General features: G+C 40.6%; 4 protein-coding genes across 4 annotated transcripts; 1 reads left to right on the forward strand and 3 right to left on the reverse strand.

The window, feature by feature from the left end:
* Nucleotides 1-1,082: 1,082 nt before the first annotated feature.
* LOC306963128 (neuronal acetylcholine receptor subunit alpha-9-II) lies at nucleotides 1,083-7,242 on the reverse strand. The gene is made up of 6 exons (XM_079556602.1): nucleotides 7,155-7,242; nucleotides 6,747-6,892; nucleotides 4,479-4,633; nucleotides 3,752-3,932; nucleotides 3,145-3,496; nucleotides 1,083-1,933 (listed from the first exon to the last, which is right to left on the reverse strand). The coding sequence occupies exons 1-6, from the start codon at nucleotides 7,192-7,194 to the stop codon at nucleotides 1,173-1,175; spliced, it is 1,635 nt and encodes a 544-aa protein (XP_079412728.1). The 5' UTR covers nucleotides 7,195-7,242; the 3' UTR covers nucleotides 1,083-1,172.
* A 2,114-nt stretch (nucleotides 7,243-9,356) lies between these two features.
* LOC306963615 (ubiquitin-conjugating enzyme E2 K) lies at nucleotides 9,357-13,330 on the reverse strand. Its single transcript, XM_079557191.1, has 7 exons — nucleotides 12,996-13,330; nucleotides 12,347-12,440; nucleotides 12,167-12,225; nucleotides 11,986-12,068; nucleotides 11,743-11,842; nucleotides 10,604-10,732; nucleotides 9,357-10,533 (listed from the first exon to the last, which is right to left on the reverse strand). The coding sequence occupies exons 1-7, from the start codon at nucleotides 13,056-13,058 to the stop codon at nucleotides 10,459-10,461; spliced, it is 603 nt and encodes a 200-aa protein (XP_079413317.1). The 5' UTR covers nucleotides 13,059-13,330; the 3' UTR covers nucleotides 9,357-10,458.
* A 427-nt stretch (nucleotides 13,331-13,757) lies between these two features.
* On the reverse strand, nucleotides 13,758-19,602 carry klb (klotho beta; the record flags this gene model as incomplete). The annotated part of the gene is made up of 6 exons (XM_079557112.1): nucleotides 13,758-14,286; nucleotides 14,830-15,737; nucleotides 16,050-16,306; nucleotides 16,756-17,024; nucleotides 17,659-18,166; nucleotides 18,874-19,602. 6 exons carry the CDS (start codon nucleotides 19,600-19,602, stop codon nucleotides 13,859-13,861), a joined length of 3,099 nt encoding a protein of 1,032 aa, XP_079413238.1. The 3' UTR covers nucleotides 13,758-13,858.
* A 1,923-nt stretch (nucleotides 19,603-21,525) lies between these two features.
* tlr1 (toll-like receptor 1) lies at nucleotides 21,526-25,114 on the forward strand. Its single transcript, XM_079557478.1, has 2 exons — nucleotides 21,526-21,605; nucleotides 22,563-25,114. Exon 2 carries the CDS (start codon nucleotides 22,573-22,575, stop codon nucleotides 24,964-24,966), a length of 2,394 nt encoding a protein of 797 aa, XP_079413604.1. The 5' UTR covers nucleotides 21,526-21,605; nucleotides 22,563-22,572; the 3' UTR covers nucleotides 24,967-25,114.
* Nucleotides 25,115-25,220: the final 106 nt, after the last annotated feature.

The following is a 25,220-nucleotide window of genomic DNA, read 5'->3' on the forward strand; positions in this document are numbered from 1 at the left end:
ATTCATAATTGTTATGAAGCTGGTTTGACAAGACACGGATTGGCTATTAACAATATTTGTGTCCTGTGATGTTATGCACACACATACATGTACAGTGCACAGTCATATCAAACCACAAACACCCATTCACTTACTTGTCAGGGTAAAACCATGGGCGGTCTAAACATGCCCCTGTGCATTATTGATAGTACATATTGCCTTACATCCTCGCTGTCTGCTATAACAAAAAGGTAGCTCATTAACTATTCACTTCATTAGTTTTGAACAGGTAATTATGCTACAAATAGTGACTGCAGTGTGACTTGACAGGGCATCTGACTTCAGAGTGGTGAATAAAGCATGTCCAGGTCGCCCGTCGTCATAATTCAACTTGACAGCACTTTCCATTACATCACAATCAGATATTTGATTATATTGAAAACATTGTTGACTCTCCAAAAGTAGGGTAAATACAGAATCTAAGAGGACGACGAAAGTACAATCAATGTATTTTTGTCTCAGAATAGTGCACACATTTTATTGACGCAGCGGCTATATAAACAGTACTCTCACCTCATAGCAAGAAGGTCCTAGGTTCAATTCCCTGGAGTCGCACTGAGTGACTGGTTAAAGGATGAGACGGGTCAAATTCAAAGGACAAATTTCCATAGAGGGACATAGAAGTAAGCTAAGAGGATCTCAAAAGGTTGCAAGGGGACTGGGTAATTTCACTGATAAATATCTGTGATTTTGGTCAGTCTAAATTGCCAGATAGATATAGATAGATAAAATATTCCATTGCTCCACCCCAAGAGAAATACAGATGTCTAGTAGCCACAAAATCTTACAGGGACACATTGAAATAAATATAATAAATGGGATAGAAAATGGAATTACATCAAAAGAACAGAAAAGTTAAACTTCTTAAGGTGTTATAATTACAGTGTCAAGCCTGGGTAAATTGAGATGGTGTGCATAACGGGAGTATTTGGACTAAATTGCCAAACTTTATTGCTGTCGCAACCCTGCAATGGGAATGCCCAACAGAACTCAAGTGTTGGATCACTTGACAACATGTGAGCAAAGAAAAGACAGAGAGTGATCAACACATCTACCTGCAGTAACTATTAATACAAACGAAATGTATATTCATTCAGAGCACTACTATTTTTCCCGACATAATCAAAGTTGCATCACGGAGCCTTGCCCATGATGAGAATGCTCATGAGAAAAACCATGATGAAAAATATCCACATGAAAAAGCGGTCCATGACTTTCGCAATCTTCTTCCACTCAGCCACTTTGGCGCATGTGGCTTTCTGCTCTCGGAAACAGTTGGCGATATAGTCCACATTACGCACAAGTTTAGTGTCAGAGCCAGGGAAACCACTCACATGGGTGCAAAACACGCAGGGGCCGAAAGTTACAGTGGGAGGTTTTTTCTCCTCGTCATAGGAGTGTAGCTTTTCATCTTCCAGCCAGCAGGGGAACTTTTGGTCTTCTTTACAGCAGCTGTCTGTCAGGATTTTGCCATTGAGAGATTCATGTTTCCCTGTTGCAAAGTCTCCCTCGTCCCTGGTGATGTGGTGTTGTGTTTTTATTCTGGGAGGGTGCTGCGGTTTGGGGGTTTGTGGGCGAGGGTATCTTCGGCCATATTTTTCTTCATGCTTGCTACTGTTCCCTGATTTACCATTGGTGTGACTTTGGGAGCTGTGGTGCAGGTGCGTAATGTCATCTTGGGGGAAGTGCGATGTCTGGGATGTTGAAGTGGAGGACGCACAGTTCTCACCCACCTCGTAAACCATGAAGATTTTGGACATGTAGTCGATGATCAGGACTTTAGCCCAGTGAGGAACGGGCTTGGCCTCCGCCCCACAGAAATGAATGTTCATAATGAAGATGGTGAGGGCAGTGGAGGCTGTGATCATAGTCATAGTGGCAATGTAGTACTTTCCTGTTAAACACATGAGAATTACAGTGTTAGATCAAACACTTTCCTTGACTCTGCATAAAAATCACATTACTGGCCCCTTGAGGTTGCAATTAGGTTTAACTATATCAGTGTTTCTCAACTGGTGGGTCAGGACCCAAAAGTCGTCATGGAAACCTTTTCAGTGGCATGTGAGCCTTTACTAGAAAACATTTCTTTCAGTATTTATCTATTGATAAAGTATTGAAACACTACCTGAGCGTTAAAACGACTGGTATTGGATTGTGATCATTATTATTTTAGCCTTTGAGACTTATTAAATGCTCATTCAACAATCATTTGTATGAAAATACAGCATTTTTCATTATCCATCCATCCATCCATCCATCCATCCATTTTCTTCCACTTGTCCGTTTCTGGGTCGTGGGGGCAGCTGTTGGAGCTGTCACATTGCACCAGCCCCTTATGGCTCCTCTTGCAGGTGGTGGGTCCACAGAAGGACGGCCTCACGATTAAATGGGCCTGCTGGTCTCTCATAAGGGGTTTCTGAACCGCTCTTTGTCTGACCTGTCAAATCAGACCTGTTTGCAATGGGAGACCCAGGGGCACGAAGCCCCCAACAACAGAGCTCCAGGATCTTTCTGGTGCTCGAATCCCTCCACCACGTTAAGGTGGCGGTTCCAGGAGGGTATTTTACATTACATATAACAAATTCAAATTATGTTTTGGGTTGCGGCTTGTCAGTTTATGGTGATGATGGGTCTCGAGGCCAAAGCAGTTGAGAACCACTGGCCAATACATATAACCTCTAAGATATTACTGTTGTCATTTTTACAAAACTATTCTTCGTACACTAAATCAAGAGCCTTCAATAATAACTCTAAAAATGCTTTGGCTCCATTAGTGATGAACTATTGAACCAACCAATTAAAAAAATTACCATCTACCAGCTCTGAATTGGTCATACAAATGATCTGTTGCTTCCTGTACAGTATCATAATAAGCAACTGTTCCTCCCAAAATTATAATAAATCAGATTATTCAAATAAGGATTGAACATGTCACCATGGCCTCAGGAGAAAAGGGAAACATCCATCTACAGTGGGGAAAAAAAGTATTTGGTCAGTTTCACATAGACATTGTATTGGATTTTGGCCAAATACTTTTTTTCCCCCACTGTATATGGTTTTACTTTAAATAATAGTTACAAATCTGATCTAATTCATGAAACTTACCTATTAACGGCACACTCTCGGAGGGGGGCATGCTCTCGGCCACCATGAGCTGGAACACAGTGAGAGCCAGGAGGACAGTGACCCCCAAAGAGACCTTCTCCCCAGAGTCTGCTGGCAGGTAAAACCCGAGTGGAGCCAGGAAGGAAATGAGGAAGCAGGGCAGCAACAGGTTGAAGATATAGAAGGAGGAGCGCCTCTGCAGCAGGACGGTGTACGTGATATCCGGGTACGGGTCAGGGCAGCAGCCGTACATTATGACGTTCTTCCAGGCAGGCATCCCCAGAAGCTCCCACTCAACGTTTTCCACGAAGTCTGACAGGTCCCCACTGTCGTTCCCCATAGTTATGTCAACCTGCAAAGATGGATTAAGAATCAGTAAGTCAAAAGGAGGAACAAGTAGACTACCAAGTAACTGTAACTACGTAGGGCCATTAATATAATGGTCTGTATTTATTTCATAGTTTATTAAGGAGCAGTTTTTGGGCATTGCACTGCAGCTGCCGACTGCCCCTGACAGGCTTTCTTGGTGGCACTGATGGATGTTTCAATGAAAAGAATAAATTTCCCTATGTAGACAATAAAGTAAACCTTAAACCGTAAGCCATACCTGGTTACCATTGTAGGTCCAGGAGCCGAAGGTGAGGTTACACTGCTGGCTGTCGAATGGAAAATAGGCGACATCGACCACACAGGAGCTTTTGGTGATGGCTGGAGCATCCCACATTATTTCACCATCGTACCTCAGTCTGACATTGGTGTCCATTGGTCCAGAGAAGTCATCATCAGCCCTGAAGGAATAAAAGGTCTGGCCATAAATTAAACGTTTAAAATGCATATGATAGGTTTTAATGCTTTTGAAAACATGACTTATTTAGATGGATAACATGAGTTGCAAGTTCATCAGTTGCATAATTATCATTTTATTTACAGAAAATTTAATGAAAAGTTATTTTTATTTGAATTTCCAAGCTGCTGACAGGAAGTGACATAGAAGAAGGTAACATTCTATAGCAGTTTGACTCATTTCGCATTGACTTAACCTGGTCGGCATGGCGACTGTTTAAAATTGTTTACCTTCTTCTATGTCACTTCCTGTCGGTGTCAAATAAGGAAGTGAAATTATAAACATCACAAAAATGCCCAAACCAAAGGAAGCTGGGTACAGTCTTTAGCAAAATATAAATTGTGTTAACTATGTTTTAGCAAAAATTGTGCCTAATGTGTCATACACACTTTAACGCCTCACATTAAAATAAAAAATGTAACTAAGCAAAAAAATATTGCATGAAACAGTCTTTACTTTTGGTGAGTGCATGGGGCCTACGGGGGCGTACTTGTTATAGAGGACGAGATCAGGCCTCCACACCAGGCTGCTGGGGATCTGGATGGTGTCGAGTCCGTCATAGTCATCTTTGTTCCACTTTAAGTACGCATCATGCCACACTTGTCGAATCCACAGGTAGGCTATCAGAACCTGGTTTCTTTCATCCTGAAAGGACAGAATATTAATATTTGTACGGAAGAGAGTGTCTCCCCAAATGGCAAGTTTAAACATTTTTAGATCAATTTTTGAGTTACGAACAAGTTGAACTCCATCTGCAAACATTTAGGTTAAGTACTACGTAGTTTTTTCTTTAAAGGGGCATTATGCAACTTTTTATGCAAGTAAAATAATGGATAATTGTGCATATTTGTCCGTTCCGTCCAGTGGCCTCTATGATGCTCCAGGACACTTTTTTCTTTGTTTTTTTAGGGTTTCTGGGTTGGTTGTCTGGATGGAATGTATACGTAACCATGGAACAGCAGTGAAAGCCCACCAGAAACCCTAAAAACAATTGGTCTTGGAGCATCCTTAGAGGCCACTGGGATGGAAAGTATAGCCACTGGGTAACTGAAAGTTCAAATACGCAAATTACCTAATTTTCTTCATAAAAAGTTGCATAATACACCTTTAATTTCAAATATCATTATTATATGGCTACCTACTGTCCAGGATATACCCCCATAGTACATGTAAAGCATAAGTAGCTCTCTACTGTTTTTATTATATAAAACGCTGTGTCAGAGATACAGTATGTCCACAGAAGCTTTCTAATCTCTTATTAGGATTAACGAAGACACATGTGAAACCTATCTGTCAATATCAGGTGGATGGAGGGTGGGTGTGGATGGGTTTCAGTGCCAAACCTCACTCTTGTGTGCAGGCAATTGGGAAACTGATACACAATCAAATAAAAGTACTGTAGTACTTCCATTATCAGCTCTATCTGCCTCTCTTGACACACTGACATCAACCCCAGCGTGTTTTACATTCAGTAAATGTAGCAGTGCAGCCAAGTTTCTTCCGCTGCATCCCCTGAAAGTCAGTTGTAATTCACCAAGGGCTGACACAGCAGTGAACCTGAACGGGAACCTGATCTATACAGCAGTAACAGTAGGCTCCGGGCGAGGGCCAGCTGTCAATCATACATACGGCATTTAAACAGCATCAAACTATTTCAGAGGAAATGTTTAAAAATGGTATTAAAGCCACACTGCAGAACATTTAAGGTTATATGTTGTTACATCACAAGAGCAACTAAACATAAACAGACATACCATTGACACCAAACGTGGTCCTAATGAGTGTGGACACCGGTAAAGTTAATTTTTGCAATGGGCTACCCCCAAACATTTTTTAGAAGAGGCCCTAACATAATTCATATCAAGACGCAGCAACATCTGAAAGGAGATCAATTGCTGATGTGACGCTTCCAGCAAAGTTAAGTCAGGTCAGTGTAGTAAAAGACTCATGTTTTGGATTTTTAAGTTTATATGATCGACATTTTTCATTATTTGTTGGGCGATATGTTACTACACAGTAGCATGGCTTTGATGAATAATAACTAATAATAATATTTATTTATTTTTTCTTTTTGAGAATTAATAAGCAGTAGTAAACTGTAAATAAACTTCATTGGAAAAAGTGGTGGGATTAATGGACATGTTATTCTGTAGTTGTTAGAGGATAAAGGAAAAAAAAAAGTTATGTTTTCTCTAACAGTAGTGTAAAGGAATGTGTCCTCTCCATTTGACCCATCCTTCAATGCCACTTGAGCAAACTGTTAGGGAGCAATGGGCAGTTACAGTGCCGCACCCAGGTACCATCTCCAGATATTCAGTTAGACAGAATTAACTAGCTAGAAGTAAGTGTAATTGTTTCCATTGTATTTTTGTAGTTGTTGTTTTTATTACGTGTCCCTCTGTCTCTTTGGAAACCGAGTCTATCATAAAGTTGAATTGAATTGAATAAGTCAGTGTTGATCAAAGCCGGAGGATTCATCTAGTATTAGGTAAATTGCACTTCTTCCCATTCCTTTTTGGACAAATTAGCTTATTGCAAATTATATCCGATTTTAAACATTTCGTCTGGACTTGCCACATTTATGGTGTTACTTTGCAAAGATGTGTTTTGTGCTCTTAAGATAAATTCAATAAATTCTTTCATTCAGGTCGAGTGCCACAACTAAAAACACAACAGTAACCGAGTTTTTTTTTTTTTTTTAAACCTTGAGGTAAATTGCTGGTCATTCTTAAATGGTACACATTAAACACAAACTCACCATGTCCTTGATCTGGGAGAGGGTGATAAGCAAGGTGACATTGAGAGCACTGTCTGTGTCTTCCACTGGTCGCAAAGCAGTGGAGTAATCCTCCATCAAGTCATTTAAGAGTTTCTGAGCATAGTGCCCCTGAGCCGAGTGAACAGCTGCAAGAGGTAGGGAACGAAAATTGCATGTTTCAATTATGTAAGTTGATTTTAGTGAGGCATTTTTGGTGAATATCTGAACATTTACACAGTAGAACAATAACTTCTTTGTGGGATCAAAAAAGTTCACCTTAACCTAGATAAAATAAAATAAAAAGTGTCTAATAATGCTTGTTTTGTCACCAATTATTAAGAAAATATATATTCTTAATGTTTCTTCATCAAAATGCTGGAGATACTGAATCAATAACGTTTGTCTCACCTTCAGGGAGCAGCAGGATTAAGCATATCATCTGGATCATGTTGAAAAAAATCAACAAAATCTCCAAGACACGACAGACATTACAGCAGGCGACAATTCAGTGGTCCACTGTTTCACCGTCTAATAGACCTACATGATTTCCGTTCAACCCCAATTGAACTCGGCGTGTAGATAGCAAGGCAACATTTCCTTTGGTGAGCCTCGCAGCCGGGCCAGCTCTTACAGCTTGGCAGGGGACTCAGCATGTCTCCAGACTGAGGCGAGCAATAAAACTCGGGCTATCACATAGCAGCAGCAGACAGAGGGAAACCGGACCTTTCTGAATGATCGCATCACCACACAGCGGGCCACTCAGCTGTCAATAATATACAGAGAGGTGCTGAACAGAAGTGACTTCAGAGACCATGTCATCATCAACATAACACAAATCTCATGCTGGAAATGTGATATGATGCTTTGAGGCAATGAGGCAAGTTTGCTTGACCAAGGGTTTACTTTTTCTCTTAGTCAAAAGATCAGGGGCCGAGTCTCCCCACTGTGGCTCAGACAATTCTGACATAGACTGGAGTGTCTCAGTCCCGTCTTGGACATGTTTAATAGAACTGACAATATCTTCAGTATCATTATCTATTATTATCTAGGCCAGAGGATTGGTCTATATCATGGAGAGCTAAATTTGACCTTATGTTGCCTTTCCCTGCTTTTAACCCTTATCTGTTAAATGAACAGTTTAATCTTTTTTTAATCAGATTATTGTTGTCATTTTATTATAGAAGTGCAAGTTTCTGCTGTATGTGAGCCTTTAAGTCGAGCATATTCCAGCTCGAAAGTATACTTATTTTGCTTTTCCAGAAGCAGTCAGGGGGACACAGAGGAGGAGGGTCTGATGGTGCAGTGACTGCAGCAGCAGGAGACAAAGCTGGACACTGTGAGAAAACATAACAGGTCTATAGGTTGACTTGCGGCCGTTGAACTATTATTGATTCATGATTAATGATTAAAGGTGCATTATGCAACTGTGTATGCAACCCCAACATTGGCAGCAGTGGGTGGATAGCATCGCGCCTTTACTTCCCGTCCCAGTGGCCTCTACAACACTTTAGAATCAATTGTTTTGTAGGTTTGCAGGTGAGAGGGTCTGTTAGCAGGGAAAACCTACCAGAAACTCTAAACACACCTGAATAGTGTTTAGAGTTTCTAAACACTGAATAGTGTTTAGAAACTAGGAACTCATGCTTTTACAAACTTCTATATTGTGTCTCCAATATTTACAGAGCAGAAAGGGTCAGGTTGGATCTAAGTGAGTCCACCAAATAAGAGCCACACCAGAACCAGATGACTTTTTCCAGAGGTCTCCCACAGGCCATAAGAGAACCACATCTGAGCCACATAGGATTAGGATTTGGGATAGTTTTGGTTGAGCTCTGGGTTTGTTTAGATTAAATTATCAATGTCAATACACTTGGCCAAATCGACCTTTACTTTACATTAGGCTACATTTTGAATGGGAAATGGCCTTAAATAAGTTAGCTCATTACATTGGTGTCTTAAATGTACTAGGGCTACGGATGGAAAGTAGCCCATGGTTGAATCTGATGCATTTACATGAAGTAACTGTAGTGAGTGTTCATTGATGTGAACTGTCCTCTACAAAGTAAACAAAAGTAAAGCTGCATGTGGGCCACACAAACGTGAAATCTAAATCGGTTTTATTTTTGTATTATGAAGAAAATACAAACCATGTTTCCTGGTAATTTGATGTATACTAGGCAATGATTTGTCATATTACCATGAAATAAGTTAATATGTGTGTCCTGTTTTGATAGAGTTACCATAAAGAGTGAGCCACAATTATTTAGACTAATCCAATCCAGTTTGAGGATAGATGTATTTCGTTTGAGTTGGGGCTGAATTATTTGGTTTATGGCACAGTGCACAGCAAATAAAGGTTACCAGTACCCACTACAAAAGCCCATATTAATCAATGCACATGCTCATTCCTCATCTAAATTGGTTTGCTCCATTTTTTCTGCAGCAACATTCCTCGCAGATGCAGTCCATGTGATATTTTTATCATGAGCCAGGTATAATTTAAATAGATGCAAAATAAATGCTTTCCAATATTAGATTATATGCGACACACTAAGCAAAATAAGAACTGGTAACAAGAAAATGGACACAAAAAACGACAGTAATAGTAGCTTAATTTACACAGACTTAATATCTTTATTTACAGATGAATCTTACTTTGTCTGTTAACATGATGCAATTTTTTTCAACTTATTTTAAACTATATCCTTTCCAAGATGTGACAGCTTGTGTTACTGCTAAACGTTGTTGTGTGTATTTTGTCAGCATAAAAACAAGAATCCAAATTTATTCCTGTAGGCAACCAAAATGAAATAAAAAAAAAGTTTAAAACCACTTTGAATAGGGCCATAAGAAAAAACAACAGACAATGGCAATGGACTTTGGAGGAGTCTGCAGACAGTGGAGAGACAATGGCATGGCAAAGGGTTATGGCTACTTTGTGAACACCTCAGTGACACCATTGAGCCTGATTTACAAATAGGATTTTTCATTTGATATATATCGTTTTTCTTAGCTTGATTTCAATTGACAGAATAAGGCGTTTTATTTCTTACGCTCATCAGATGGGAACTACTGAATGTTATACTACAATAATATGCAAGGCTTGGGCCATAGCGAACTATGAGTGCCTTACATGCCACTCAATTAGATTTACATTGGAAATATCAAAATGTAAAGACATTCTAAAAAATAAATACTAGTGTCCTATCGTTTCCATCATCCTTATTTGCAAACACAGGCCAATGTGCCAAATTCTTGATTTGGTGGAAAGAGCCTTCGAAAATGATCTGACTCTCCAACAAAGGTTTTCACATAAAATGCACTGCATAGGCAAGGATCAGCCACTGACAGAGTGGCAGGAGTGGGTGGGATTTTAGATCAGGCATTTGTTTATAAAGAGAAAGTACGATGTGTCTTGACTTGTGATTGTAGCGATCAGTGGAATGTTTGATGAACCTCAAGAAACCGGTAATATCAGCTCAACGACTGACTGATACAGCAGTGCAGAGGAGCAGGGGAGGAGTAGGAGAGGCAGTGGAGCTGAGGACAGGGGGGTAGAGGAGGGACTGACGAGAGGCGCAGAAGAGGAGCAGAGAGGGAGATGCCACACACAGGAGGATGAAAGAGGGACAGACATCTTCAGACAGTGGGTTTGGAGCAGGCTCTGGATGAGTGTAATGAGAAACAGGAGAATAAAGAAGTGCTTCCAAACTCAGTTATTGAGCAGTAGCTCTGTCGCTGTCTCCACATCCCAGGACTTTGATGACAACGCCACTATCACTGCATTCTGAGAAAAAGAAACATGTTGAAGTACACACTGGAACACACACGAGTAAATCATTTAAATTCCAACTTACTTTTTCAAAGCCCATGGCACACAGTTTGTCTATTTTGCATGTATACTCTGGACTGGAGACAGGAGCACCTGCGTAGACATGAGACCAAAGCCTCGCTGTCTGTTTGAACATCTCTGGGTTCTGCTTATACTGTAAAACAGAAACAATAGTCTAATTTAGAAGTTTTGCATTTATTTTGCTTGTTTGCTCTCTTCGAAAAGGTCATGTTTTTGTAGTTCCCACAATGTTTTGCCTTAAAAGGGGCTAGATGCACGTTGTTCATTTTTATACTCACTACTGCCACCTCAGGTCTTACGCATAACTGCAGGTTCTATATTAAGCTCGGGCATGACGGCACTTCAGACCCGATTATACACCTTTTTGAGTGACAGTGCAGGATTTTAGAGGCAGTTGTGGTGAACAGGTCTGGGCTCATTCTACACATTGCTGGAACATGTAAGGGGAGGAAAATACTTAACTTTAACATTTTTAAACTCTGTATAGTACCTTTAACATTTGTTATGTCAAAAACCCACAATGCTTTCGGAAAGTATTCACATCCCTAAACTTTTTCCACAGTTGGCAAACGTGACGCTTGGCATTCAGGCCACTTTGTCATTATGGGGTATTCTGTGTAGATTGATGGGGGAAAAATATATTTGATCCATTTTGGAATTAGGCTGTAACATAACAAAAACGTGAAGGGGTGTGAATACTTTCCATATGCACTGTATCTAATGAAAGGAAATATACAAAGATAATGTAATGATACTCCTGATAAATCCTCTTGAGATATTTGACATACTAGAGATGTTTCTATGTGGCTAATAAAAATAGAGACATGCAGAGCCGGATAAACTGGAAGAGCTGTCAGTTAATTCTAATGAAAGAGCTTCCCTCACTTCACACTGTACAGTTCAAGCACAGTCTAAATGTTACAGGAGAAGTTGAAAAACTGTATCTTTATTTACCTCCACATGTTTGCATTTGTAAGGCTATACTATAATTTGGGTGGGACAAGAGACGCAGTTGCATCACTGTTGGCCTTTTCCTTCTGGAAAGAGGAATGAAACTCCTATATGGGCTTGCATATTGAAAGTGAGCAGGTACCGCAGTCATACAGCCTTTATGTAAAGACAACGGAGGAGATGCCAACTCACTTGGTTGGCAACCACTGCATCTTGAGGATCATCTGGTTCTGCAGCTGCCATTAAGGCTTGTAGCGATAGCAGGACTGTCCTCAGTGTCATTGCTGCTGCCCTAATTAAACAGATAAAAAAAAAAACAGGGGTTGAAGCCAGGTTTTTTCACAGAAGGAAAAGAATAAAAGTAGCAGAGAAATCATTAAATAATTATTACAATTGAGTAGAGAGGGATTTGAAACCCTGGGCTTCTGTACTCACCACTGGTCTTTGAGGATGTCCAAACATATTGCACCTGTTACTGAACTGATGTTGGGATGCCAAATCTTTGTGATAAACCGCACCTGAAATAAAAAGTGATGAAAGAAGCTCCAGTAAATGTATTTGGAAAAAGCATCTGATCACATTTAAGGAGGGATTACCAAACATAATGAATGCATACCTTGGGTGGATTAAAAGGATATGTTTCTGGAATTTTAATTTCTAGTTGATATCGCCCACCTGGAAAGAAAGACAGTGGTTACAGTAAACAGCTAAGCAAAAGAATTAGCAGCATTGTAACTTCAATGTGATCTTACAGAAGCAGGCAAACACAAGACATCAAGCTGAAAAAGACACTCACCTTCATAAGGTGTATCAGGTGGCCCTGCTATTTCTCCTTTGAGTTCTGTGAAGTTCTCGTCCACCAAATCCACTTTGATCTGGTTTTTGCTCGTCTGTGGAGAAAAAATAAACCACACGGGCTCACAGTCAACATGAAGCTGCCTTGCTGTCAAACTCAAACATGCCAATGCAGCAAAAGTTGACACCCCTATGGCGACGAAGGCTAAAGTTGACCTCGACTTGTTGCACATTTTAATAAAAACACAAATAACCAGGGACAGTTTAGATGACTAATGTACCATATATTTAAAGGCAGGTGAACAACTACCACTACAGTGGAAACATGTAGCTTTACACAGTCCAAGAATGAAACTATGCGGTCAGGCTAACCCAGTTAGCTCCAGTTGTAGAGGACACAGTACAATTATATTACAATATAGGCTTCGATACCATTTTTCATTAAACTATATTTGTTGTCACTGCTTAAAACGTGAGTTTCCCATTGCAGCAGATCATGATTTTAGGGCTAAACGGTGCAGTGGCATCACATTGATGATGAGAGTCAACAGCTAGCTGATACCAACAGTGTTGATTAGCAACAACGCGTAGCTAAACCAGCAAGCAAAGCAAAAACAAACACATATTGAAACATTGCTGTTTATTCTCACCTCTTCGCTTTTGAGGACCTCCTTAAATTCACGTTTTATCCTCTGAACTGCGATGTTGGCCATGGTTCCCCGTGCTGGAGTGCGGCTGGGGCCTGGACCTGGTAGACGCTAACCTAGCTGCTGATAGTTAGCCTGCACTTTCTGATAGACCTCAAAACAACAGCTGCTCTGATGCTCTCCGTCAGCGCTAACAGTACTCTGTTTATTATCACACTCAATCTAGGCGTAAAACGACTTATAATAAAACTATCATCTCAAAACCGAAACGATAACGGGGATGGTGGATCGAAAAACATTTTAATGCCAACCTGCATGCAGTCTGGATGAGAGAGGGTCATGTGACCTATAGCCATGTTCAAGCTCTGCTCCCATTGGCTGCTGTCTTAATTATTGACAGTATTATTATTCTTCCTCAACAATTAACTATGTGGCACTAAATTATATAATAAAAGATATGGTAAATGCTACATTTACAAAAAGCGTTGCTTTAGAAATATTTCCCTTTTGTTGTGAATTTGAGACAGTGGACAGGGCATTTTATTTTTGGAAGTTAGAACAATAAAATATTTAATAAATACACCAGTATTGCTAAAGACGCCAGTGCAGCATATTTGCATGGTTTACATTAGGCTTCTACAGCTTCATAAACACTAGGGGGCGATGCTGATTCATAGATTTTCACTTACAGGCTCCTCAAAAAACTACATCAATACACCCACATCATATTTAAGTCCACACATTCAATCTCATAATGATTTTTTAAACTTTTATAACTGAAAAAACAATTCAAATCAGTTTACCTTCGAACAAGAAGATTATTATTATTACTGACAGTACAAAGGAGATCCATAGAGCATCTTGCTTTACAACACCACATTTTTTCTTCCATTTATCCTACTAATAAAAATGCGTGGTGGTGTAGTGTGCATTTTCTTCCTCCAGCTCACTGATGTCCTCTTGCATCGCCCTGTGTTTGTTTTTGTCAACAAAATAAAGATAATGAGTACAGCCAACATGACCACAGTGAGTAGGATGCACACCCCAAAGACCAGCATCACTCTGTTTTGAAACATCCACGAACAAACTGAACACATCTCTTGCTGCTCATTCAAGGCACACATTTCAACTGTGCCGCTCTCTGGGAAACCCCTTCCAGCAATAATGTCTTTGTAAACAGAGACAGACGCCTTGGGTTTAGTCGTGGAAGAGAAAAGGCCGAACTGAGGAGACTGTCGATCCTGCAGCCTCCACACGTAAAATCCCTGTAGGTTGACTCCGTCCAAATGATGAGCTGGAGACAAACAAGATAAGACACATTATTTTACAAAACCAAAACAACTGAATGACAAGAAGGCAAGCTCAAAAAAAAAGAAAAAAAAAGATCTAACAGGACAAAACTTGGCCCTAATCGAGTCTAAAAGAGGAATAAGGCTTAGTTCTACACAGAAGAGAATGAAAACAATAATCTTTTTTTCTTCTTAATCAAACTAATACACTGTACTTCATTTGCTACTGCAGAGAAGCCCGAGTAGCAAATGAAGCATAGCCGCGTACCGCCACTCACGCTCATTCTGGCCTATTGCACATGTTTTTAGTGGTGGGGGAAACCTACACAGATATGAGAGAACTTACAAAGTCCATACAGAATTTCCACCATCTGGGACATTCAATCACATTCAGCTCCCTTGATACTGGGCTTGTATTTTACCATTTGGTTGTTCATTATGTTCCCTTGCTACTGCCCTGTTCATGGCCCCGCTCCATGTCCCTCATTTAACCTGAGTTTTACAGTAGGAAATACACACTCATAAAAACGTGTCCCTGTTAGCCTTACCTTTCAGAGCTTCCTGTAAGTAGTTCTTCATGTAGTACTGTCTGACTTTATCATCCACTGTCACCTGGTCATCTACTCCACTGGCAGTGATGATGATGGGCAATTTTCTTCCGTATCTTTTGGTCACCCAGTTTAAAACGCTCCTCAGCCCCCGTGGGACGATAGCCTGTCCCAGCTTTGATGTAGCCCAAGTAGGGTCAGTTAGGGTCCTGCAGTTGTGGTCGGGGGCCTGCCCGTGCAGCTTTGGGGGATAAGGACTGACTAAGCGGGTTGTAAAATGGTTCAGTGCAATAAAACTCAGAGCACCTTTTGATTCAGTCATTTCCATTTCTGTAAAAGTGGGAAGAGGAGATCCCTCGGCACGAGTTTGAGCAAGAAATCTATTTATTTCATTTGGATATCCGCCTTTATCTGGTTGTCTCTCATGTCTAGTCCCAAGAAGAGGGTCTAGAAAGCGGGCAAGTTCAAATACTAGAAATCTTTGAGCTGCTTCGATATGGGACTGCAGGAATGGATTAGCAGGTTCAGCCCAGTCTGCGTGCAGAGCCAGTGACACCAGCCCCTTCTGTTGATGCAAATATTTCCTTTCATATAGTCTCCAGGCCTTTGTATGGGCTAATAGAAGGTTATGTGCCGCTTTGTGTCTGTCATTCCCACTGCTGTACACGTCTATCAGCCTGTTTGGTTCATTTATTGTGATCCAGTATTGGACCCACTCGCCCAGCTCTTCATAACATAGAGAGGCATAGTCCCGAAAGGCCTCCACTGTGCTGTAGTTGAGCCAGCCCCCAGCGGCATGGAGCGGTGCAGGAAGACTCCAGTTTGGAGCACTGTGTGAAGGGTAGTAGAGGATTACAACAGCCTTCAACTTCAGCTTTGAGAGCTCGGACAGAATGCAGCTGTAGTACCTACGGCAGAGATAAATAAATAATGAATAAAAAAATCACACTGTAGTGACCACCTGTTTGACTAGAGGTAGCCAAACATGAGATTAAATGCATTAGGTTATCTTCCAAATGCTTTAGTTGAAAACACATTGCAAAAATAAGAACATCAGTGTCTAGCTGAGTATTAGAAGTACAGGAATGAGTGCTTTAAGCATAAAACATTAGTTGCTCTTGTGCGTAGCAACATATAACCTGGAAAGCTCCACAGTGCAGCTTTAAGCGCTATAATGAATATTTAATCTGTTAACACATTTGTTGCCTGTCATACTATACCTGAGAGCATCTGTGTTCACATTTGACAGGTCCCCTCGTGGTAAAATCAGAGACCAGTTCAGGGCAAATCTGTAGTGAGATGCCCCTGTGGAGGCAAACAACCGCAGATGACTCTGAATGGCCAAATAGTCTGTGCACTGAGACGGGCGTGTTTGTAGCTTCACTCCTGGGACGGGGCGCAGCGACCCGTCTCCTGTTACGTTCCACATGTACAACTGTGGGTCTGTGAACTGAGGGGAGAAGGGGCGGAAGTGGACCTACAAAAACAGTGGTAAAGAGATAAAGAGAATCATTGTTTAGCAGCTGTGAATATAGCTGAGGTGGGTAGTAATCCAATGTATTATTATTATTATTCAGATTATTGTTATTATTATTATTATTTCTTTTTTTAAATTTGACAGTACTGCTACTTGAGTGAAGGAGTTACTGTTACCACTTTGAATAAACTATATGATAAAAAATACTGCATTATTGTCAAGTTTGTAAAGCTTCTTAAGTTTGGGTTCATTTCACTTCCTAAAGAATTATTTCCTTTTCCTTTTATCATAGTCTGTTAATTTTGAAATATCAGAATTTTCATGTAATTTTATTCTGATTAATCATAAATCTGATTTTATTATTTTTCTACTCTTAATTTGCTTACTAAGCAACTGTTTTGGAGATTACCCACCCCTCATTATGTGTTCATTTTTAAAGTGTCACTCACTTGCAAGGTTGGGTCAGCGATTCCCCAGTGAAAATCACATGGGAAATGTCCCTTGATCTCTTGAGAGGCTCGATCTTTTGGAAAGCCGTTTTCAGCAATAATACCCCTGTAGTACAGTGCCGAGGTTTTGGGGGTCCTGATTCGCTCAGGCTGAGAGAAATCTACATAAAAAAGTCCTCGTCTTATAGCATAACCAAAGTTCCATTCAAATCCATCCAAGAGAGACCACGCTGTGTAGCCAATGACCTGGACACCATCAAATCTGACCGCTGCAATAAAACAACATGTTGTTATTATACATTTTAAGGTTTTTATAGGTGATGATAGGTGATTTGTAGTCTATTATTTGCCTGTCAGTAATTCAAATTGTGTTGTTTGAACATTAATCCATCATATATCTAATAAATGAACAGTGTTAGCACTTATTTGTACAGTGCATTCGCAGATGTAGATCATAAAGCGCTTTACGAGACCATTATTCATTCACTCGATGCTCCGTGGCAAAAAAGCTATGCGTGCCCACCAATCTACGCCATTGCGCCATTTTTATTTATTTGTTTATTTGGTCGGGTGCAAGTTAATGAACACACATGGGTCTCATGTAAACACGCCATGAGCTCATTTGCATCCGTTGTCCCCCATTCGCACTCCCTCTCATTCATACTAGCCTATTGTACATGTTTTTAATCTGACCAATCACGCACTCATGTCACATTCATACATAGGCACGGTGGGTGAAGTGTCTTGCCCAAGGAAACAATGATACTATCCTGTAATAGCAGTAACCTCACTCATTCAGGCAAGTTCAATAGCAACAAGAATCCTCTGGACAATATTATTTGACTACTTGTTTACTACTATAATAAAAAAAAAAAAAATATGTCTACTCTGCTTTGCTCTCACCTTGTAGAACCTGGTTGATGAATCGCTTCATTAGGTATAAGGTCACTGTGTCCTCTGTTGTTTCACTGGCGTCAGAGAACCAGCCCGCCTCAGCCACCAGCACATGAGGGTCTCCATACTGCAGTTTAATCCAGCTGAGGATTCTCCTCAGGTCTGGAGAAACAGTCTGTCCGTACTGAGCCAGGGTGCGCCCCAAACGTAGATTGTTTGGTCCGAATGACAAAGCGAAAAAGTCCGCTGTATTTCTCACCCAGAGCTTCTCCTCGTGAGTAAAGGAGGGAAGGAGAGCCCCATGCTTTGACTTTAGTGACAATGGATAGTCACCTTCTCCAAATATAGGATCAGCAAACCATCCGAGAACACTCTCCATTGACTTCTGGCAAAGTTCAACATTTGCCTCTGTGGCTTTTTGTGGCTCGATCCAGTGGGAGCCCAGGACAATGGACACTTTCCCCCTCTGATTTGGACGGAAATGGGTGTTGTACTTATGCCAAGCACTGGCATGTGCCTAAGAATCACATGAAATACAAACAAAGTTATGTAAAAAAAAAGAAAATAAAACTGCTTCGACGAATGCACAACTGCTAAAATAGAGAGAGTTTCATAGGAGACAGGAGACAGGAACAGATACTACAAATACTACAACTGCAGCTAAAACTACAAAACCAACCAACCAAACAAGGAACTGTATTTTCATGTTGCTTAAGCTTTCCCACATTCATCAACTTTTCCCTGCTTTGAGGTGTTTTTGCAAATAAAAAAATAATAATTCGAAATCAATGCTACCCTCCATGAACAGTAGTACAATAGCACCTTCTGTGACATGTCCCAGGCTATGTGGTTGTTTGCTCTTGCTATCTGCAGGGCGTCAATCGCACATTTACCATCTTGTGCTGGTGGTCAATACTAATAAGCCATATCTCTATGACTTCCTGCCATATAACATTCTGTCTAATGCACCACTGTTGATGTGGTGGACTTCGACCTCAATAAGTGGCATGTTTGCTGCACAGAATCCTTCAAAATAAAAGAATCATAATTTAAAAGATAAAGAAAGTAAATTAATGTTTGTCCAGGTTAATTACTATTATGCGCTTTTCGCTTCCCTGCAAGCACTCAGAGAAATGTATTGAATAGCAATAAAATGTAAGGTGCAAAGTCCTATTTTAAAGACGACAAAAACAACACACATATTTCTGGTGTTGTTGTGCTCACCTTGATCATGTTGTGTGCTACTTTCAGAAAGCTCGCGTCTCCACCGGTCTCTCCTGGTGCATGTAAACCTGTGCCATACCCCTGAACAGCCACTAAATATGGGTTATGCATCGTGAGCCAGTATTTGACTTTGTCTCCAAACATGTAAAAGCAAAAAGATGCATAGTCCTCAAAGTGTTCGATTAGAGTTTCATTTCTCCATCCGCCATATCGTTCCTGCAGAACTTGCGGCAGGTCCCAGTGATACAAAGTTACAATCGGCTCAATTTTGTTTTCCAGTAGTTTGTCTATGAGGCGACTGTAGTGTCTCACGGCTGCCAAATTGGGTTTATATTGTGCATTTCCATTTGGAAAAAGTCTAGGCCAGGACAAAGAAAAAGTGTATGCCCTCAAGCCTAGAAATTGGAGTGCTTTGACATCATCTTCCCATTGCACGTAGCCGTCACTCGCGATGTTCGCAGTGTCCCCAAACCTGGAGTGAGTAAAATTGTCCCAAATGGAAGCTCCTTTCCCATCCCGGTCCCAGGCTCCTTCTGTCTGGAAAGCAGAGGTCCCGGATGCCCAAAGGAAATCTCTGGGGAAAGTGTCCAGGAGAAAAAGCTGGTCAGTGGACACAGGGTCAGTATTTTTGTTCTGCCAAACTTTCCTGCCCTCCCCGAGAGAACCAGCTGCCCCCCTGCATCCACACACCAATAACAGCAGGCAGTGGTGCAAAAGATGGCTCAGCATAATGGATCACTTTGTCAAATATCTTCTGGAGAGGGATAGACGGTGTCAGATAGGAAAATGGTAAATCCTGTAGTGAAAGGTGGGAGATCCATAGTAGAAGAACCATAACAAGACTGGGGCATGTGAATCCTAAGGTGTTACTGTGACCATCTGACGACCTCATAAAACGTCACTATCTCTCCTTGCTGTACTCTGCCCCTCCTCACCAGATATGTTCCCTTTCAGTCAACTAACCATCTGCAAACTCTACCAGATAAAACAATAACGCAGAATAACATTATAGCCTATTGCAGTAAAAAAACAAATCTCCAAAAACAGCTACAAGAAACACTTTAAATACAGATACGTCTTGTGAGAAACCTTTACAAGGCAATACACAACCTGATAGCCACAAAGACGGTTCATGTGTCAATAATTACCTTGAACTCTGATCTTAGCTGACTAAGAGCTGGAACAGAAAATCCAGATCAAGTAGGGCTAATATGCGCAAAACATTTCCATTATTCTAAATTAGTAAATTAGTGCTTTTAACCATTCACAGCAGTTTCTAGGTGACTCAAAGTGCAGTGCCAAAAACATATGTGAAAGACACTCACCACACATCACTGCACACACGTGCTGTGATCATTTCTGATATGGAAATTTAAAAAGAGAGAAGTCCACTTTACTTTACAGCACAGTAATAACATGGTAATAGGATGGAAATAACGGGGCAACAATGCATTTAGCGACCCTGTTTCCTTACCATTACGCTTCTTTAAAACACAGGAACCAAGTCTTTAAACTGGGTTGGATAAGTTTTGATGGTAATGTTAATCCTGTTTCCATGAAATAAAGTAGTTTTGTATCATCTAATTATCTTGATTATTTAGCTAGTACACTTTAAAAACTATACTCGGACTATACCGCTAGATCCATTCTATTACCATGCTATGATTGTGCAGTGTAATAAGGTGCCTTAAAGAAAAAACTGTTGGCAAGGTCTTCAAAATCTATTGCATTGATATCGTTGCCCTATGTCTTTTCAGAGCCATCACATTGATTCATCAATTGTTAATTTGTCAGAGCTCTTTTGTGTGTGTGTGTAATATAATTTTTCCCTTCTGCAAACATGTAATGAAGTGAAACAAGTTTATTTTAATCATATTGGGCACATGCACCTTTGCGATATTGAATCAAACCACTCCCGATGGAAACAGTGACATCGGCTCATATGTCCTTATTTGATCAAGCGCCGCTCTTTGCAACAGCACAACCTGGCAACTGAATCCGTTGCTGGGACGTTAGGCTCATGATGGTTGGCCTTGTGTACATCTAGGCTCACATTAATCAGACTTGTTTTTCACCAAAGCTGGGCATCTTATTGCACTGAAAGAAGTTAACAGCATTTCAAGCACTTCCCCTCATCATCCGCTGTTTAGGCGGGAATAACATCATAGCAGTGGCTCAGTCAGGGCGAAGTCTGCTCTGAGGCAAAAGGGTAAATTAGTTTACCAGCCAGAGAGGACAGGATGTCACCAAGTTTGATGTTTTTAGGTTTCTAAATGAGCATATGTGTCTGGAGGGCAACAGTGATTTCAGAAGTGTCTAAAAAGGAGTCCAAACTAGACCGATCGTTATAAGAATAAGCCTGTGGCATTTTACCGTGGTTCATAGGGCTTGCTAATGTATTCACTGGTAAAATAAGTCTCTGTGAGAAAACACTTGGGAAAAACTGGTCCAGGATGAATAGCAAAATGTCTGAGTAAAATCTCATTAAGTCTATGTGTATATGTATGTATTGAGATACTTTTACACAGTCCATTTACAGTCATTAAGAGGAAGTGAAAAGAGGATGTGCACTGTGAGAATGGCCTCTCACATAAATGCAATGATTTATTTTATACCAACAGTTCAACAGAGGACCATTGTTCATGATGTCAGCAGCGTGGTTAATTTCAAAACAGACAGAGAGATTGTTTCAGCAATAATTCTTAAGAAGAGAATACCAGAAGTGAATACCGGTAAGCATCTCTTTCTTGTACTCTAACAAATGTTGTGTATGTTTCTTAATTTCATGGAATTTTATTGGAAACTTTGCGTTGCTGCCCATGTTGGCGCGGTCTCTCCTGTAAAAGAGAGCTTAGATCTCAGTGGGACTATCCTGATTAAATAAAGTCCAAAAATGAATAAACTAATTAAAACAAATGAGAGATATTATTTGAGTGAGTGAAATTGTTATAATAAGTGATATGCAGGTGAAACTCGGAAAATTAGAATATTGTTAAAAAGTGCATTGGTTTCTGTAGTTCGGCTATAACTGTGAAACTGATATATGATAGACATGCAAAAGTGAGATATGTGTGGCCTTTATGTGTTATAATTTTGTGGCTCACTGCTTGTAAAAATCCCAAATCCAAAATCTCAGAAGGAAATAATATTTAAAAAATGGCCTGTAAGCCACAATTATCAAAATTAAAACAAAGGCTTGACATATGTCACTTTGCATGTAATGAGTCTATGTCATATATTAGTTTTACATTTTGAGTTGAATTACAGAAATAACTGAACATTTGAACGATATTCTAATTTTCCGAGTTTCACCTGTATTGAATAAAAAGTGTCTATGTTCTCGTGCCAAGTCAATCTCTGACATGCTAGAGCCGTGTGAGATATGTTGGTGCCCAGAGTCAGGACAAAACATGGAGAAGTTGTGTCTTGCTGCGAACAGAAAACTGGAGACGAGCCTCTTCGCTCACTGAAAATATTTTATTTGCAATCTTACTTTAATTTCATAATGAGTGTGTGTTTTATTGATTCTTCTCAGTGTAATTTTATGTAGTCTACTGTTAAAATGTTATATGCATATTTTTGGAATCAAGTTTTCCATATTGATATAAATTCAATTATGAACAAATGCTGCTTTTTCCCTGGTCAGGTACTATTTTCTGTAATACATTTTTACTTTCACTTACCTTTAGTGGGAGAACCATGTGGCGCATCAGTGCAGTCTTCTGGGCGGTTGCCACGTTGGTCAAACTTCAGCCCAGCGCCTCGAGTTCAGACCGGTTTGTGGATCTGTCTAACCAAAACCTCTCCTCTGTCCCAAGAGACCTGCCGCACACCGTTGAGCACTTAGACCTTTCTTGTAACCACATCAGTCAGCTGCATGAAGAAGATTTCAAAAACACAGCGCAGCTCCGGTTCCTGAACATGTCTTGGAACAACTTGCAGTGTATTGATCCTGAGGCGTTCATGCACACAACGTTGCTTCAGAATCTGGATCTTTCACACAACAAACTAACAAACCTAGATGCTCAACAGTACCTACAAAATATTAGGAAACTCCGGGTGCTACGTTTGCACCACAACCAATTCATCAATATGACACTTGGAAAGGAGTTTAGCACGTTGAAAAATCTGAAGACAGTGTCCCTTGAGGCTGAACAAATTTGCAGAGATGACTTCAAGCAAATTTCTGGAGTGAAACTCACATCATTATTGCTCTATGTTGGAAAAGATTTTAGCTATGAAGCAGCAAGTTTAAATGACGTTCAAACACAAAAGATGGAGATATCTTTTTCAGGAAATAAGCAAATACATCACGACTTGGTATCAGATGCCCTCGCCCTTTTTGACAAAGTGGGGTTGATCGACTTGACAAGTGGCTATAAGGTACTAATTACGATACTAAGCAGCAAAAAACAACTCAGAACAACTAATCTTGGTCTTTCAAATATCGTCATAAAGTGGAATGACTTGACCGACTTAACAAATGCTGCTTTGCGAACAACAATCTTACATCTCACCTGCTCTGATGCTGCATTGACAAATTTGCCAAAACATTACACTCCAGTGGCTAAAACATCCAGCATGAGATCATTCACTGCAAAAAGAATGGTTGTCAAGGATTTCTTCTTCTCACAAGATGCAGTTTACAGCTTTTTCATCAACATACCTGTGAAGAAAATGGAACTTGTTGAGACTGGGATTGTACACATGACATGCCCATCGTCACCAAGTCCAGTCCAGCATCTGAACTTCTCCTTTTGCGCTCTTTCGGACTCTATATTTTACAGAGTTCAACATCAGGAAATCATTGAATGCAAGAATTTGGGCAAAGCAAAAACACTGACTTTGGTTGACAACAATCTAAAAAACTTCCAGACCATCAGCCAACGAGTGCAACACATGGTTTCATTGGAGGAACTAGATGTGAGCCTAAATTCGTTGGTGTATGATGGTCTCGAGGACTGTCTGTGGCCTCAAAATATCACGGTAATGAACCTGTCTTTCAACAGCTTGACAGACAGTGTATTCAAATGTCTACCAAAGGGATTGATGATCCTAGACCTACAAAACAATGAGGTTTCTGCCGTGCCCGAATCGGTCATGGGATTTCAACACCTTCATTCTTTGAACCTGACTGCCAATAGGCTGCGTGACTTACCAGTTTGCAAAGGCTTTCCTGTGCTGTATACACTTCTTCTCAAGTCAAATTCTCTTCATGCTCCATCTGTGGAGAAACTAGAAACCTGTCCCGTGTTAAAAGTCTTAGACATCAGTCAGAATCCCTTCACCTGTGTTTGTCCTCTGCGTAGATTCAGAAACCTTGGCATCAAATCTGAAAATACCCCAGAGGGAATTAAGCTGCTAAACTGGCCAACGGGATATTACTGTCTCTATCCTGAAGAAGTGAAAAACACCACATTGAGAGAGGCTTCAATACCTGAAATTTACTGCAACTCCGGTCTGCTGGCAGCTACCATTCTGATCCCAGCCATATTCACACTCATTGCAATAGTGACCACGTGCCAGTACTTTGACGTGCCCTGGTACCTCAGGATGATATGGCAGTGGACAAGAGCTAAACATAGGGCAATAAGACAAAATATCCCGGCAGAAGAGCTCGTAGATGTCGAATTTCATGCCTTTGTTTCTTTCAGTCAACATAACGCGGACTGGGTGCACCACTCACTGCTACCCAATCTGTCGGAGTTAAGAGTTTGCCATCACGAGAAGCATTTCCTGCCCGGGAGGACCATTATTGACAATATCATGAGATCCGTGCAAAAAAGTCGAAGATCAGTTTTTGTTCTCTCTGCCCACTTTGTGAAGAGTGAGTGGTGTCATTACGAGCTGTACTTTGCCACCCACCAGAGGCTTGCACGAGGTCCGGATAGTGTCGTGTTGGTGTTGCTTGAGCCCCTGCCACAATATCTGATCCCGTCCAAGTACCACCAGCTCAAGTCCATGATGAGAAGACACACCTATCTAGAGTGGCCTCAGGAGAAGGCCAAGCAGAGGCTGTTCTGGGCCAATCTTAGAGCAGCACTGCAGTCGGACATACCCCGCCTCGCATCCATCACAGAACTAGAGGCGTGACATTTGGGGGGAACAAATAAAAAGAAATGTGTATATAGGGCTTGATTGTATGATTCTAAAAACTGTGCTTGTGTAAACATGTTAGCTTTGCAACAAACTGGCCACAGTACAGTGTTCTTTCTACCAAAGGCCCGCACTTGTTGGAACAGGCTCCAGTAAACCAAAACTGCTTTCAGGAATGACAGAATGTGTTTTGAAATTATGAAGCTAGAAAATGTACTCTAATCATGTAAAGGAATAATTTGATCATCTTT

This window comes from Gobius niger, assembly GCF_951799975.1.
Source record: "Gobius niger genome assembly, chromosome: 5".
Lineage (NCBI taxonomy): Eukaryota > Metazoa > Chordata > Actinopteri > Gobiiformes > Gobiidae > Gobius > Gobius niger.